Below are 16,517 nucleotides of genomic sequence, written 5' to 3'. Positions count from 1 at the left end.
GTTTGGCTAGTCCACAGTGACCACAGTTGGTATAACCAGATGAATTTAGTGCAGTATTTTTCATTTTCCTCAATTCCCTCGGATGAATATGTCTCAGCATCCCTAGAAAGTAGTTCCGCATAGTGAGGAACTACAGAGATCACCTTGAGTTGGTCTCAGTTACGGCAGTAACATCGGTTTGGCCAGCATCTTGTAAAGGTGGGTGTCTTCAACAGGGTCTGCTTGCTGGTATTGGGCACTGCATAGCCGCATAACTCCCTTTAAAACGTCTGTTCTTTATATTTTTTGTTTTAGTAGCTACATCCGGTGCGCTGGTGAGTGCGATAACGAATGAATCTGTCATTGATGGTATATATCGCTCTTTATTGTCTCTTTTTTGGACTTAAAACCAAGTAAATGAACACCAAATGCTTCTGGACGAATGTGGTCACCTTATATACGCACCTTTAAAGTCCTGCCATGGTGGCATGTTAGCAATGTGTTTCAGCAATGTCGTGACTAAAAAAATGTAGTTAATACATAGATTAACTGAGGCAAACTTGTACGAGCACTGAGCAGTCCTTTGTATTAAGAACAACTGATGGTTGTGTTGCGTTTTTATCGGAAAAGAACGTTGGTGTACATAAAATAATGAAATTAAACGTGATGCGTGAGTAAGGTGCGTTGTGGAATCGCTTCCTGTTGCCTCCTGCTGTGGGTGTGGCCGTTCAGTCTTCTTCGCTCCCATTGGTCAGTCTCCGTGATGTCTTTAGACCAGGAAAATGTGACGCAGGATGAGAACGTGACCTCTAGCGCATCGTCTGCACCGGGACCCTTAATTCAGCTGCATTGTAACAACATACTGTCAGCCTTCACCTCATGGCATCAGTACAGTATGGCTAAGAGTAACCTGCAGTATCAACGGTCTTAAAAATGGGGTTTATCGACCAGTCCAGTCTAAAACGTGCATATTTTCGTAGCATTCTTACTGCAGGGGTGCTACAGATGACGGGCCTCATTGACACTGTACAGAGGCATGAAGGCCCGTCTCACCCTGTCTGACTGCCTCTATCTAAGAAGTTTAAGTGGCCTTGGCTCTGCTTTTTTTGTCGGTATGTTTCCAAAACTGATAAAAGAAGATTATTTGGCAAAATAACTCCTTTGTAACAGACATATTGTAAATTGAAATATGATATTCTTTGTCAGCTACACAAACTTTGACTAAAGCTGCCCTATAGCCTGCACAAATAATAAATAATGGCTGAGTATCACAAAATTTTGGGTACTCTTAAAACAATGACATTTGTGGCTGAAGGCTCTGATTACTGGGCAGACTAGTTAGTTAATGTATGATAAGTAATACCTAGAGTTACAATAACATAATTAGCTCAACAAATGTAAACTTCTGTGTGACTAATGAATGTCAAATCTACAGTTTCCTGCTGTGAGTGTAAGTGTCCTCTTCTGTAGTGGCTGGGATTATAAAGTGCAGGACAGCCAGTGGTTAGTGTGCAAGTTACTGAGCACAGCTGGCATTGCTCCCATGCAGTCTGCCCACACTGTAGCTGGGTGATTACTAATTCCACACAGCCAAAATGTATATGCCACCACAGACACATTTCCACTAATCTTTTTGGTGTCAGGAGTTTACATTCTGTGTAACATGCTCAAGAGTTTCCCACCATGATGCAGCAACCCACCTAAGGGGTAGACCTAGTTTACAAGTAACATAGTGTAAATACCACCGTACATTCTGAGTGTTAGATTTCTACAAACTGACTCTGCATGCTGTGAGTTATTATTAGCCAAGGCTCTGTTTTTAGGCCTGGGGTGTTGTATGACCTAGGCTGGTTGTTACATTGATGTGACACTGCTGCTGGTGTGTTGCGGTGGAAGTCTCATGTATGTCCATTGTATCAGAACATGGCGATTGCCCAGTCACAGCAGGTGCTTTCCATGTCCTTCATCCTCATTGAATGGATTTACTCTTGAGCTCCTGAAAGTGTCGCACATATGCACACGCACTGCAGCAGTCCGTTCTGCTGTTGCAGGGAGTGGTTTGTTCACTGCTACTGGAAGCTCCAACACGCTGGCTTGGCTGTGGAGATCAATAGTAGCAACGTGCTTGGTTGTTCCTAGGAGGAACAGGAAGATCTACTGGGGGTAGGTAGTGCAACCTGCATGATGCCTTGGTCATGTGAGTTTGAAGCCATTACTGTCTCTGACAGCCAGCTTGGATTAGTTCAGTGTTACATCACATCCTTCCATAATACATGATACTAAATGTCATGTCACCCTGATAGCAATGATACTGGGACTTCTAATGATTGCACAGGCATGTTTCATAGATAATGAAAGTGGTCATCTTGATAAGGGAATTGTTTAGTGACACAGATAGAGACTGAGAGTATGTAACAAAGGTAGATGTATTGGGAAGGGATTGGAGAGGATTATTAGTAACCAGCTCTAAAGTTAGTCCTGCATCTGTGTCAGGGTTACAAAGGCTGCTGTTGGCCTGTAGTGACTGCTCCCCTACTGTTGCAGAGTCTGGTATGCTGTCTGTCACTCTGTCAGCATGCTTGTTTTAGAGGGATAATATGTTCTTGTTAATTCACAACATATTTCTTTTTAAAGATTCCTTTCTGCCCCATAAGTAACACTTTCCCTGAGCACACAGGTAGTATTTGTGGTGGATACATTTAAATTCCTCAGAATCCAATAAGTAGAAGTCTGTCGCCAACATACGTGCTCATGTAGCAAAAATGAACTAGAGGGAGTTAACTAAATGTCTTAACCCCTGAAAGAAGTGTGCATCCTCTTTTCTCATCATTTCACATTCATTCCTGTTTTGCAATTGCGACTGCCAGGATTGGGTTGTCTTTAGAATTGCATTGAGCTGTGGGGTTGTGTGGACTATGAGGATTTTTCTAGATGTTACCGCAGAGTTGGTATACTGTAAATTGATCATAATTGTGTAATAATAAAATGGTGACTAAAAATACATAACAAATATCGGTATAAGAATGTACAGCATATGTATGATTTTATGTTATTTTTTAAATTCGACTATAATTGGCATGCTACAGTGGCTGCCCATATTTCAGACATTCTGCCCTCTGCAGAATTTCCACATGGTTTGGCCCACTCAGAGGTGATGTGTTGCAGTAGTCAGATGTGACTGTGCTCACGTACAGCACTGGTCTCCCTTTTGATGGAAATGTTACATCATCAGTCAGCAGATCCCTGTGAAGAAGCCTGTTAGTATAGTGGCCCTGTCTGGAATCCCCCACTATGGTGCATTTGTAATAAGGACGTGATGAGTTACAGGAAGTCTGACCGGTGATGCATAATGCAACAGATTTTCCTCTGTGTAGGCCAACATGAATGTGCCTTCAGTTGTAACTGCACCAACCAAAAATGGGCAACTTTGCTTGTCTTTTCTGTTTCAATTGGTAAATACAGGACATGTCTTGTGTCTAGGAGAGGATCAGAAAAGAACAGCAACGCCCAAAAGCATATCAATCTTTCAAACTTGCTCTGCCAAAGAAGCAACCAGTGAGAGTGCTTGAGTTCTCTGCAATGCGTAATTTAAACTAAGGAATTGTAATCTCTCCACTTCGTTATTTAGGAGAGTTCTTATATAGAATAATCATACTAAAAATGATAAACACACATTTACATTTCTTGTTTATTTTTATTGTCATAAAAATGCTTATGATATGTTATTGGCATGGAATCCAGCCCATTTCTGATCACTTCATGTACAGACCCTTTGTTTGAATTACACATACTATTTTTTAATACTACTGACACTGCTACTAGAATGACTGTTCAGTGAAGCATTTTGCTTTGAGTCAGCTGTGCTGCAGTTATGCAACCAAATAGTAGCATTCTTTGTCATAACCAATGCTACATCCTGCTTACATACCTTGATCACCGTAGTTTAAAAGATGCCTTAAAGAGAGAATTTATACAGTGTCTCTCAATAAGGACTTAAATACACTAAAAGAAAAAAGAGTGTTAGTTTTAGTCTGCATTGCGCATGCATGTTTTGCAGGTTTTTATATAATGTTGTTGGTGCTACAATATTAAGTGTATGTATTCAGCTTTCTTGCTTGGAGAGATTGCTAAATACTAAATACTACAAAATTTTACCCTGTAGAGGAGCTTTGTGATGGTGTTGTTGCCATGGGTGACTCAGCAAGATGTGGGTGGGAGGGACAGAATGTACAACATGGTGTAGCATCTCAATGTGCTATACTACATAGACTATAATGACAGTGCTGTGTACCAGTCTTTGCCTTAACATGATTATTGGCGTTTCATTATATATATTTCTTATCAAACTGCAAATATTTGCTAGAGTTTGGCTGGAATTTTGTTCTTTTTTGCAGCAGTAGCATACATTTATTCATTGCTGGTTGCACAATCCAGAATTCAGTTTCTGGAAAGACCTGTAACCTTCTGTGTACATTGAATTGCAGTGGTTACATTTCATAATCCTAATCTTGACTTGATAGTGTTTTTGTTTTACAGCTATGACTGAGATTTGACAGTCTTTGTGGAGTTTGTGACTAGTAGCACTATAGTGCAGGCTTTCTGCTTGTGGTTTTCACATGGGTACTCGCATACCTGAGTAAGTGGCACAGTGCACATTGCTTTTAATAGTTTTGTTATTTACAGGTGGCACTGTACCCCACGTTATGTTGTGCCAAATATCGGCAAAGAGAAGGTGATGCCAAGCTTTATATATTTATCTAAATTGTACAGGATTGAAGCAGCTCTAAATGTTAACACAACTATGTGCCAGCTTGTCTATAACTACCACACAGTAAAACTTTACTATAACTGTACTGGAATCTAAGAACAATATGCCTGAACAAAAGTACCTCTATGCAGTGATGGTGACCACTAAGTTTTTACATGTTTGTCACATAGGATTTCTCCAGGTACACCAGGGATTACCATGCCTCAGTCAAAGTCTCAAGACATGGGTTCTGCCTTCATCCAGACACAGCAGCTCAATGCTGCTATGGCGGACACTTTCCTGGAACACATGTGCCTGCTGGATATTGACTCCGAGCCCACCACTGCACGGAACACTGGCATCATCTGCACCATTGGTTTGTCCAAGCTCTTTCTCTGCTTTTTAAGACTTTTACAGTTTATGACACCTAAACTTTGAATCTAATTCTTCAAACTTTTTTTATTTCAATATCTGCCTACAGGGCCGGCCTCTCGATCTGTGGACATGCTGAAGGAGATGATCAAGTCAGGAATGAATATTGCTCGCCTGAACTTTTCCCATGGCTCACATGAGGTGGGTCTTTCCACATCTTTTTCTACTGTGTAAACAAGTAGATAGGCAGTGATGGCTAACATTTATATAGATACGTTTTGAAGCTGTGCTGATAAGCTCCATCAAACATGATTCTGTGTTTTATCACAGAATGATACTGATTGGGGTTGAGTGTTAGATCAGTGTTTGCTTTTTCTTTTCGTTCTTTTTTGTGTAGCTTTTCAAGGAGTGTTGGCACATCTTTCTATGAAAAACACTGTTGTCAAAAGGCTCACAATGAACAGTCATGCAAGCCCTGATAAACTAATCAGCTTTAAAACAACCCATAGGCCATGGCTGGAAGAAATAGTAGGGCAAACTTGCTTAATAATAAAATTTGGGAAAGGTAAGCACGTTCAACTCATAAGAGGTGTCTCTGTGTGGAAAAATGTTACCAATCAACAAACAGTGAATTGTATTCCTGATCAAGTTCATTGTAGGAAAAAGATTGAATGCCACAACTCTTCGCCAAATATAACCAGTCAACCCAGAAGGCGGAAATAAGGAAAGACCCTGGTTGACTGCCCTCAATATATATATCCTAGTGAGGTGGTTCACATATCAAATAAAACAACAGTGCTACCTAACAGCTCCCTGCTCTGCCCTTACCTACTTAGTGGGCAGCAAGCGTTGCCTCTAAACATGTGTATACACAAAACAGTACCAAGGTCAGGCCACTTCGAACTAAGTAGCAAGAAGTCACATGTCACAAATCCAGTATTAATACAAACTAATTGAATCCAATTTAACTGAAAATTAACACAAGTTTTAGAGTGCGTAGGTAATTAAATCAAATAAATCAACCTTGACCTGTACACATGTTGTAAACAGTGACTGTTACACAAAGTGTAAATGGTCACATACCAGCACTGGTCATAAAACATTGTCAGCCTTGCCTCCCTCTCCTATTAAAGTGTTGCAACACACCAGACCAGCCAAAACAGCATCCAAATATTGATTGTGCAATTGTGGCTTTATATTAAATATTTCTGGAGTTTATTTTTTTAAAATATTGCATTTCAAATCATATAGCCTAAGTATAAAATTCCTTTTGCTATAGAACCTCCAGCTCATAGTACACTGTGTGTAGTAGTCAAGATGCAGCCAGTGTGAAAGGCAGGCAATGTGATTACCTGCCACTTATGTCATTACTGAAATCTCTGGTTACCCAGGCAGGCATTCTAAGCTATGTGCAGCAGAAACCTGCCTTAAAAGCCACTAACACTGCTGCACCTGTAAATTAACCTGCACCAGTGGGCAACAACTTTGCTGACTTTAATATTCTTCTAGCACTTGCAGTTGTATTTTGACTAGTGTTGGTCACTGTAGCAATTATTGTGACTGATCGCAAAAATGCATCTACTCTTATTGTATGTGTCTGTAACACAAGTCTATTGTAAGTCTGTTTCCATGTGTGCTTGGAATTAGATTATTCAGTTTTACCGTTTTTTGTTCATTACCAGTTCACTGAGGTGTTGTTCCTTCTTTAACTGACATTTTAGGGCAGCAGACTGCGGGCTCTAAAGATGTTAATCATGAATCAAAAGATTAAGGCGTAACCTGTGCTCAAGGACACCTACTGAAGATGACATGTCATCTGTATAAGACTGAACGAACCTCCTTATTACCTGTCCAGGCCTCCGCCCTGAACATATCTTAATGATTCATAATTCCCACACCCATCTACATGGAGTCTTTCAGTTTTTATGTTTTTGCACGTTGCATGTTTTGGCATGTAATGTGTCATTTGGTTTGGGAAAGAACTATATGATCCCTGTGTCATGCTGATTGACTGACTCATGTTTATGGTCGTGTGAGTTATCTTTTAATTGCCTTAGCCTGAGTAAACTATGACACTATGTATGTCAGCGGTGCGAATCGTTTTTTTCGGTGTCTGGAATACTAGGTAGGGGGTCAAAGTCACACTGTGTAGCTTCAGAGAGTTCTGAAGACTAATTTTAACATCTTAAAAATCTTCTTTTCTGTAGTACCATGCGGAGACTATCAAGAATGTGCGAGAGGCATGTGAGAGCTTTGAGCCTGGCAGTATCCACTACAGGCCTATTGGAATTGCCCTGGACACAAAGGGCCCAGAGATCAGGACTGGCCTCATCAAGGGAGTAAGTTTAGCATGTTCTTGTTGTTCTCACATAAACATTAACTTTTTAAATAGTACAAGGTGTTTTTAACCGAAAACCAACTGGAGGAAAAAATAATATTTTTTTTTCTTTTAATGACAGAGTGGCACGGCTGAGGTGGAGCTGGTCAAAGGCAATATGATCAAGGTTACCTTGGATGATGCTTACCAGGAAAACTGCAGTGATGAGGTCCTCTGGCTTGATTACAAGAACATTACCAATGTGGTGGAACCTGGCAGCAAGATTTATATTGATGATGGGCTCGTATCCCTGCAGGTCAAGGAGATTGGTGAGTGGTAGTGTGGCAAGCATAAATAGTGTTGGCTTCATTAAGCCTCCATTTCATTATTTACTTTTTGTCTTTCCAGGCTCTGACTTCCTCATGTGTGAGATTGAGAATGGTGGCACTGTGGGCAGTAAAAAAGGAGTGAACCTCCCCGGTGCTGCAGTGGACCTGCCTGCTGTGTCAGACAAAGACGTGAAGGACCTGCAGTTTGGTGTGCAGCAGGGAGTTGATATGGTCTTTGCCTCTTTCATTCGCAAAGCAGCAGATGTACATGCTGTCAGAGCAGTGCTGGGAGAGAAAGGCAAAAACATCAAGATCATCAGCAAGCTCGAGAACCATGAGGGTGTACGCAGGTGTGTGTTGCTATCTTTCTTTTTATGAAGGTTGGGCCAAATCATCTTTTATCTATCTTTGTACATTTCTGGTAAAATAGCAGTTGCTTCTCTCGATTTTGTATGTAAATTATTGTTTATGAAGGCTTTGTGTTCCATCTTTGAAGAGGCCTTAAGTTGTAGTTTACAAGGCAACCTCTTTCATGGCAGTTGATACTTTTTCATTCCTATGATAACAGGTCCTTTATGATGAAATTTGTTATATCACTTTATAGATTTGATGAGATCATGGAGGCCAGTGATGGCATCATGGTTGCCCGTGGTGATCTGGGTATTGAGATCCCCACAGAAAAGGTCTTCCTAGCCCAAAAGATGATGATTGGTCGCTGCAACAGAGCTGGCAAGCCCATCACATGTGCCACTCAGGTAAAATGACAGAAAAGGGAAAAAAGACTGAATCTTTTAGCTGCTACGTGAAAGTGAAGCATGATAATCTGTCTTTTGATTTTTGGTAAACCATTCAGATGTTGGAGAGCATGATCAAGAAGCCAAGGCCCACACGTGCTGAAGGCAGTGATGTCGCCAACGCTGTTCTGGATGGAGCCGACTGCATCATGCTGAGTGGAGAGACTGCCAAGGGGGACTACCCTCTGGAGGCAGTGCGCACACAGCACATGGTGAGTAATGTGTATTAATAGTATTGACCAATAGGGAAACGTGTTTAAATCAGATCATATACAACATATAGAATATAATAATAATGATATGAGAAATTGTTTACATGATTCTGCATGATTTTTTTTTCTATAACCTAGTTAAAAAAAAAATTTGTCTATTTTTATTTTAAAAATTTACAAAGCAGCTTCTGCTAATCCTTCATAAAAAAAATTATGTTATGGGAAAAAAAGCATCTACTGGGAAGTTGTGCTTTTTTGTTTCTTGATTTGGTGTTTGACTCAACACTGTTGCTTGTCATTTGATTGCCATATGGCAAAGCTTCTTTTTCTCCCACTTGGCTATGCTGAAGAATCTTTTTTCCATCCAGCTAGATAATGAATAATCCTTAAACAATCATTTGCCATTTAAAAAAGAACAGTTTGGGGCGATTGTATTGGCAAAGGTTACATTTAATATTGGAGGTATTCTGTAAGATCTAAATAATTTCTGCATTCCATGCTTGTAGTTCTGACTCAATTTAATTGCATGATGGGATCTAAATGATAAAGTAATTGCCTGTTGCCTGCACCTCTTTAACTAACAAATTCACTGTGGCTGTTATTCTTTATTATGGATTTGCTATGGTTTCAACAAACAGATCCCTTCCGTTCTTGTAAACAGGAATGCATGGCACACATACTGTATATTTAGTCCTAAATGCTGTATGCGTTTGCCTCCATGATTTCATCAAATCTGGAATACAGAAATTAGAAACTTGCAACAATATAAATTGTAAGGAACAAGACTGACTAAGACTTTTGAATGACTGTTTTTTTGAATTGTGTTTTATATATAAATTAATTATCGAACTTCAGGGATTGGGAGAATAATCCCTTATGAGGGATTAAGCATTTCAATCCGCTATCTGTATTTGTGTTTGTTTCTATCAGGGACAGATATATTTAAATAGGGAATGTGAGGTCATTAAAATCACACTTAATATCATGGCATGGATGGATAATTTAGATAATGTCATCTTGCCTGTCCTTCATTGTTCAGGCCTTTCTTGGCTAACCTCCACTGTTCATAGCTTCACTGCAACCCAGATGCAGGAGTGACTCAGCAGTCCCGCAGCTCCTCCTTTTTTGCTGCACATATGCTGAACTTGCATGGTTTGCCTCAGAATCCAGAGTAACGCACAACCTTTGTCCTCTAAAGTCCACTTTAATATCACACGGACCTACGTGGCCTCTTTGTTTCATTTTCTCTTTCACTTCAATCATTCAAACACTTTTCTTCTTTGTTCCTCGTGGCTGTTACCTGTTCACCTCTGTGTGCAGTGTGTGGCATTTTAACTCCCTCCTTGCTTTCAACTCCCACTTAACAGAAGTCAGATTTTGTTTTTTCTCATTCATCACTTTTATTTTCAAGATTTTTCCAAAGGCGCTAGTTGCATTACTCCGTGTCATACATACATAAGGCATGCTAGACATGCTAGTTATTTTAGCATTACCTTGCCTTAACATGAGAGTAGAATGGTTGTGTTGTACGGTTTTATATTAAATATCATGTAAATGGTAATTGTAAGATTTTGATTTTGTCTCCCTGTGTCTCCCACTAACTGCACACCTAAATTTCTTCTGTTGACTGTCCCTCTTCTCTGTCCTTGTCACTTTAACCTGTAACATTTGTGTCTCTTTAACTTTGTCCTGTCTGTTCTCCATGTTCCTGCCCTTTGTCCATTTGTTTCATTTCTTTTTCATCTGTGTGCCTGGTGTGGGAATGCCTCTGCTCGATGCATAATACCGTCACTTGTGCCAGATCGCTCGTGAAGCCGAGGCAGCCATGTTCCACCGGCAGGTGTTCGAGGACCTGCGTCGTTCCACGCCGCACTGCAAAGACCCAGCTGAGGCCATTGCAATCGGCGCAGTCGAGGCCTCCTTTAAGAGCTTAGCCTCTGGGATCATAGTGCTCACAGGCTCTGGAAGGTAGGCAGGTTATAATGTCCAGGCAGGTCCTGGAAGTGACTGATATCTGTTCTTGAGGAGGCTGATAGAGCAAGAGTAGGGCCAGACAGGGACTGACCTGAATAACTGGAAGAGCTGGCAAACACCCTAACTAGACTGCTGGTTTGTTAATTTAAAAGCCAATAACATCTAAAACATCTTGGACAACTAAAAACTAGAAGTCTAGCTACATGTTTGCCAGAATCTCCCAACAGTGTGAGTGCTTCACTGTGTGGTAGTGGAGCGTGTGATTGAGAGTAACTCCGACACCCTTCCCTTCGGGGCTCAGATAGCACGAGAGGCCGAGGCTGCCACCTTCCACAGACAGTTGTTTGAGGAACTGAGAAGACACACCCATCTGACCAAAGACCCTACTGAGGCTGTTGCTGTGGGAGCTGTGGAGTCATCCTTCAAATGCTGCGCTAGTGCCATCATTGTTTTAACCAAGACGGGGAGGTAAGAAAGTGTGACTTAGAGGTGAAATCATCCTGGTCCACGAGGTAAGGTGTGCTGCTAGAAATCCCTCTGCTTGTGTGTTTGGTTGTGTGTGTTGTGCAAGATTACAGTAGGGTTGGTGAAGAGACAGCAAATGATTTTAAGAACAAGAGTGGGAATTCTGTCAGTGTCCCAGTCCAGACTTTCAGACTGTTAGAAGCAAGTCTACATATAAATAATTATATCATGATGAAATCTTCTGAAATGTGTGGAGTGGGTTACCAAACATGCTGACTGTATGAAAGTGGACATCTATTGGGTTACTGATGGAGACCTACAGCGTCTGCACTCCCATAATGCACTGTAATTGTTGTCAGTCATTTTGGCTTCTTTGACCTCTCAGGACTGTGGGTGTTCAGACTCTGCTCACTTTTATCTCACTTGTTAGTTGTGTTGCACCTGTGCACCAGCTACAAGTGTCTTCATTTTTTGGTTTTTGATTTAACCATCAGCAAACATAAGCTCTGCTAAACCTGAGAAGACATCAGCCAGAATATCTGACAACACTTGTGTGGGATGCAGGGTTGCTCTTGTTTTAATTACACCAAAATATTTTTTCCCAGTCTGCATAAATGTTTAATGTATTTAGCTTTATGCTATAATCTGTGGTAATATTAACAACTAAATTTATTACTCATTAAATGTAGTGTATTGATCAGATGTTTTGAACATACCTACTTATTTAAGATTTGTTTCTCTCTTTTTACATTTTCCTGTGAAAATAAAAAACATCAATATGGGGAAACTGTTTATTTGTGTGTTCAGTTAATACAGCAAAGACTATAGCTTTTTTTGTACATTCAGCTGAATTTCTTTGTTTGCAGGTCTGCCCACTTGGTCTCCAGGTACAGGCCCCGTGCCCCCATCCTGTCTGTGACCCGTAACGCTCAGACAGCTCGTCAGGCCCACCTGTACCGCGGCATCTTCCCGGTCCTTTACACCAAGCCTGCACATGATGTGTGGGCAGAGGATGTTGACATGCGCGTCAACTTTGCCATGGATATGGGTGAGCCCCTACATCATATTTAATATGCTGTATCCATAAGAGTGTACAATAATTTTACATTTATTAAACAACAGACATGACATATAGTAAAAGACGTCCCTGTAAGAAAACTGTTTGCAGTACTGTAAAACTCAGACCATATTAATAATACATTAAATATTGATATATTTTCCAGGGAAGGCCAGAGGCTTCTTTAAAGAAGGTGACGTTGTCATCGTCTTGACAGGCTGGCGTCCTGGCTCAGGTTACACCAACACCATGCGGGTGGTTCTGGTGGCCTGAATGCTGAACAGAATGCCTACTCTACTTTCTCCCTCCACTTTCATCTATCTTTCATAGCTGTCCACCCCACACCTCACTCCTGCTGCTCACACACCTGGGCTCACAGACTCAACCATTCAATAATTTAGCATTAAGGCAATAATGCAAAGAATTATAAAATATAATAGCATAGCCTTCATGAGCCCAAGAGCTGTTGAGGGTGGCCGTATTTCTTTCCAAACAGTTCCATTTAATGTTTCCATTCCTTTCACAATTAAGTTTGTTGAACCAGTCTTCAGGGCTTCAGATTAATACACCCCGACCAGAAACTGCTGTATTTATTCACTCAAACATGTGTATTAATAGAGTGAATTGATCCTGGTCTGTGTGCATGCACATACTGGCTCTTGTTTAGGTGGTGTTAGTGGTGGGGCTGGCTGACCTCAACCATGCACTTTGAGTACTAAAGAACTCAAGTGCTCGGCTAATTGCACTCCTGTCAGTTTAACGAACAACATGGTAGCATCCTGAAAAGAAGAACTCCTCCCACAGTGCAGCCCCGGCTCCACTCCTCCACCCAAACAGAGCCCTCTGTATTGCTGTCTGTATGAAGTGTCCTCTCTTGTATACCAGCTTTCACTGTATTTCAGTGTATCTGTAAGTGTTGCACTCCTAATCTCCTTCAGACAATGTTACGTTCTATATTATACTTGACCTTTGTGAGTGTTAAACTTATCTGTTGGGACATCCAGTACTGCTTATATTTTGTCTAACTATAGAAGTTAGTTTTGGATGTCCCCTCCAGAGGAGTTTGAGTTACTGTATTTGTGTTATTAGATGTGTCATGACGCCTTTACATTTCATTGTGGGTCATATCGGAGTCTGTTGACTGATATGAATGAGCACTTTTAGGATATTTTCAGGTGACTGATGTCACCTCAGTCAAAGCAAATGATGGATCCCTCTGCCTGTTGTTCTCCTTCTGTTGTTGACCCGCTGTAGCTGTCTTCATGTGTATAACATGCTTTTGATTGTAATGCTAGAGTGTAAGAACTAACTAAATGTAAAGGGGTATTATAATGTTTAGCTGGTGTACTGAGCTGTCCCACAAGACTGGAGTTCCATCAATAAAAGAGATGAGCACCTATCTACACTCAGGCCTTGTAAATGTTTTGTTTCATCATGTTTATTGTTTACACAGTAAATTTACACTTCCATTCATTGAAAATGAATTATACAAAGCTATTACATTATCTGTGTACTCAGTGAGTAGACTGTGGTGTTTAGAAATACAGTTGTCTCTATTTTTATTTCATAAAAATATGCTTTTATAATCAGCAATCAGAATATAAACCAATTTTCACACAGCTGAGCTTTGGACTCTGACGGTAAACTGGTTATCTTTAATCACAGTTTGGCACTTACTGGCAGTCCTGGGGGTAAATCACCCCCACCTGCCTGCGAATCTCATCCTCCACTTCAGCCAGCAGGAGAGAGTCGGCGTGGGACATGACTGCACTCTCTTTCAGCCCTACATGGGAAAACACATTGAGTTTCCACTGTTAAAACAGAAACGTGCCAGTGAGAGTTCAGGGGTTTCTGACGCCACCTTGTGTTGAATATGTGTATAATAACCCAACGTTTAACATGCTTTATATACATAAAACTAAAATTATGGATGAGAGCAGACAAATGGTCTGTGGTCAGCACCTGCAGAACCTCTCCTTTATAGGGCTTGTCTTGATAACTGCCTCTCATTTTTCTTGTTCTATTTGCACAACAGCAGCTGAAACTGATTCACATCCTAACTGGACAGGCTGATTTCACAGAAGTGTGGCTGACTTGGAGTTTTTTAAGTGTTCCCTTTATTTTCTCTCCAGTGTATATGCAGACCAACCCATATGAATGTAACAATACCTTTAAGCAAACACTGTCGAACTTCCTCAGCTTCATAACGCATTCCTGTACTGTTGAGGAAGTTGAGAGGCAAATAGGGCTCTGGTACTGGGTACTCCGTCTTCTTCCCATTCACCTCTAATGATGTGGGGCACCACATGTGGGCAGGGACCTAAGGAAAAAAAGGTTCCTCCTGTTAAACCATATTCTGTGCTTCCTACTTTCTCTAAAATGCTTCACATAGTTCATTTAAGAACTTTGAATTTAATTAAAAGTAAAAGATTATTTCAAGCGATTTTAATTTCAGGGAGTTTTGATACCCGTATTGTGCCCTTTGTGCCCACAACAATGGCATCATTGGGCAGCTGCATGCCCGAGGAGCAAGTAAACACTGCCATTCTGTTCTGGGAGAACTTCAGAGTGACAACCACAGTCTCATCCACTCCTACAATAAAGCAAGAACTTGTTAGTAATGAAAATAAAAACACAAATATGTTGCATGTTTAAAAATGCATGTTGCAATTCAACCTTTACTGTGTGGCACCATACAGAATAACAAAAATCTGTCTTATCTGTGCCTTATTCATTACCTGTCTCCATGCAGACTCCAGCAGCCTGGATGCACTCTGGCTTCTCCCCATTGTACACCATGCATATGAACTGCAGGCAGTAAATGCCAATATCTAGCATTGCTCCTCCACCAAGTTCCTTCTCTGTCGCTCTTGGTACATGCATCAGCGGTGCACCGAATTCCGACCTGACCATCTTGACCTCGCCCACTTCGTTCTGGGCCAGCAGTCTCCTTATCTCTACAGAGACTGGAAAAAAGCGGGTCCAGACAGCCTTGAGCAAAAAGACAGAAGGAGAAAAATGAGCATATGAAATAAAGTGAATATTACATAAAAAGGCTGTTTCTGTTAATGTAAAAGGCCCTTTCACAAATCAACTACCTCATCTCAAAGTCATACCGAGGATGGAGAAGCCAGGGAGAGATTTTATGTATCTTTTCTTTTTAGCCTAATTCATCTGTACCTCCATGAGGAAGACATTGTTGCTTTTTGCAGAGGCCAGGATCTCCTTCACCTCCTTGCTGTTCATGGCCAACGGCTTCTCACACAACACACTCTTCTTGGCGTTGGTAAAGAGCAGACACGTGCTCAGATGGTAGGGATGAATAACTCCAATGTACACAACATCTGCACAGAAGACAGATTACCGTAGGGATTAGTGAAATTATTTAATCTGTCAAAATATCTACAGCAGAAGGAAAAATAATTAAATGAATTAAAGTTCAAAATAAGGTGTATGTTAGTGTATAATGAGCGGATGGATGTCCTGCAGCAAATAGCTCACTGACCTATGTCCGGATCTCTGGCCAGCTCCTCATAGCTGCCATACGCTCGGGAGATGCTGTGCTTTTTGGCAAACTCCTGTGCATTCTCCAACCTGCGAGCTGCCACAGCCACAACCTGTGCACACAGAAGTCTAAGATCTTAAATCTTTCTATACCCTCAAATAAACAGAAAGTGGAAGTTACTCAGGGCACTTTGCACTGCATATAAGTACTTTGTTCAATAGATATAGACAGTTTAATATCTTTAAACAGGCACGCAAACAAAATTTAAATGTCCATTTAGTAGGTAATTTACGGTAAAACTGCAGCATCGACATACGGCAGGCAATGGCTTTCGGATTACACAAGCTCCCTGACACCTTGCACGTTGCCTTTAGGTTCTTTGTGTCCGGGGAGGAGCGCTGCCTCTGCCACGTGTAGTGACTGAGTGTGTGCGCATCTACAAGCGATACCTGGTGGTCCTCAGCAGGCAGAGTTTTCAGGGCTACAGTGAAGTCATGACTGATCTTCCCAGCGCTACAGATTCCCCACCTGGTTGCCATATTGGATTACGAAAAATGACAAATAAGGTTCACACCAGCAGCAGGGCGCACTGTCCACCACAAGGGGGCGATGTCCGATCAATTTTGACCAAGCAGCAACGGCCGATGCGGAAGTGGCGTAAAGTGCAAAACTTCTCTCCATTTTAAAAGACCATACACTTTCTCACGAAATACAGACGCTATTTAAATGTTTCCACGTTATTTAATGCAGCAGTATGTGTGTAACT

The 16,517-nt window shown here is 41.1% G+C and overlaps 2 protein-coding genes across 3 annotated transcripts; one reads left to right on the top strand and one right to left on the bottom strand.

Moving 5' to 3' along the window:
• The first annotated feature begins 58 nt into the window (after positions 1-58).
• pkma (pyruvate kinase M1/2a) lies at positions 59-13,655 on the top strand. Of its 2 annotated transcripts, none has more exons than XM_028400949.1 (11): positions 59-198; positions 4,918-5,102; positions 5,208-5,299; positions 7,306-7,437; positions 7,558-7,744; positions 7,824-8,094; positions 8,349-8,499; positions 8,598-8,750; positions 11,026-11,192; positions 12,056-12,237; positions 12,413-13,655. In XM_028400949.1, exons 2-11 carry the CDS (start codon positions 4,946-4,948, stop codon positions 12,517-12,519), a joined length of 1,599 nt encoding a protein of 532 aa, XP_028256750.1. In that variant the 5' UTR covers positions 59-198; positions 4,918-4,945; the 3' UTR covers positions 12,520-13,655. The 2 variants fall into 2 exon arrangements, with proteins under 2 accessions (XP_028256750.1, XP_028256749.1); XM_028400948.1 differs by lacking the exon at positions 11,026-11,192 and adding an exon at positions 10,552-10,718.
• A 9-nt stretch (positions 13,656-13,664) lies between these two features.
• Positions 13,665-16,321, bottom strand: dhdh.2 (dihydrodiol dehydrogenase, tandem duplicate 2). Its single transcript, XM_028400950.1, has 7 exons — positions 16,201-16,321; positions 15,752-15,863; positions 15,427-15,590; positions 14,985-15,237; positions 14,715-14,839; positions 14,416-14,566; positions 13,665-14,029 (listed from the first exon to the last, which is right to left on the bottom strand). Exons 1-7 carry the CDS (start codon positions 16,288-16,290, stop codon positions 13,920-13,922), a joined length of 1,005 nt encoding a protein of 334 aa, XP_028256751.1. The 5' UTR covers positions 16,291-16,321; the 3' UTR covers positions 13,665-13,919.
• Positions 16,322-16,517: the final 196 nt, after the last annotated feature.

This window comes from Parambassis ranga, chromosome 3 (genome assembly GCF_900634625.1).
Source record: "Parambassis ranga chromosome 3, fParRan2.1, whole genome shotgun sequence".
Classification (NCBI taxonomy): domain Eukaryota; kingdom Metazoa; phylum Chordata; class Actinopteri; family Ambassidae; genus Parambassis; species Parambassis ranga.
Note: the sequence above shows the minus strand (reverse complement) of the source record. Positions and strands in the feature narration are given on the sequence as shown.

What these genes read in the sequence shown, in the direction of transcription:
- pkma (XM_028400949.1), top strand. Translation starts at nt 4,946, where the DNA reads ATGCCTCAGTCAAAGTCTCAAGACATGGGTTCTGCCTTCATCCAGACA. An exon ending in CCTGCAGGTCAAGGAGATTG is followed by an intron (nt 7,745 to 7,823) that starts GTGAGTGGTAGT and finishes TTGTCTTTCCAG; the next exon opens with GCTCTGACTTCCTCATGTGT. An exon ending in AACCATGAGGGTGTACGCAG is followed by an intron (nt 8,095 to 8,348) that starts GTGTGTGTTGCT and finishes ATCACTTTATAG; the next exon opens with ATTTGATGAGATCATGGAGG.
- dhdh.2 (XM_028400950.1), bottom strand. Translation starts at nt 16,290, where the DNA reads ATGGCAACCAGGTGGGGAATCTGTAGCGCTGGGAAGATCAGTCATGAC. An exon ending in ACAATGTCTTCCTCATGGAG is followed by an intron (nt 15,238 to 15,426) that starts GTACAGATGAAT and finishes TTTTTGCTCAAG; the next exon opens with GCTGTCTGGACCCGCTTTTT. An exon ending in TCGACAGTGTTTGCTTAAAG is followed by an intron (nt 14,030 to 14,415) that starts GTATTGTTACAT and finishes TTTCCCATGTAG; the next exon opens with GGCTGAAAGAGAGTGCAGTC.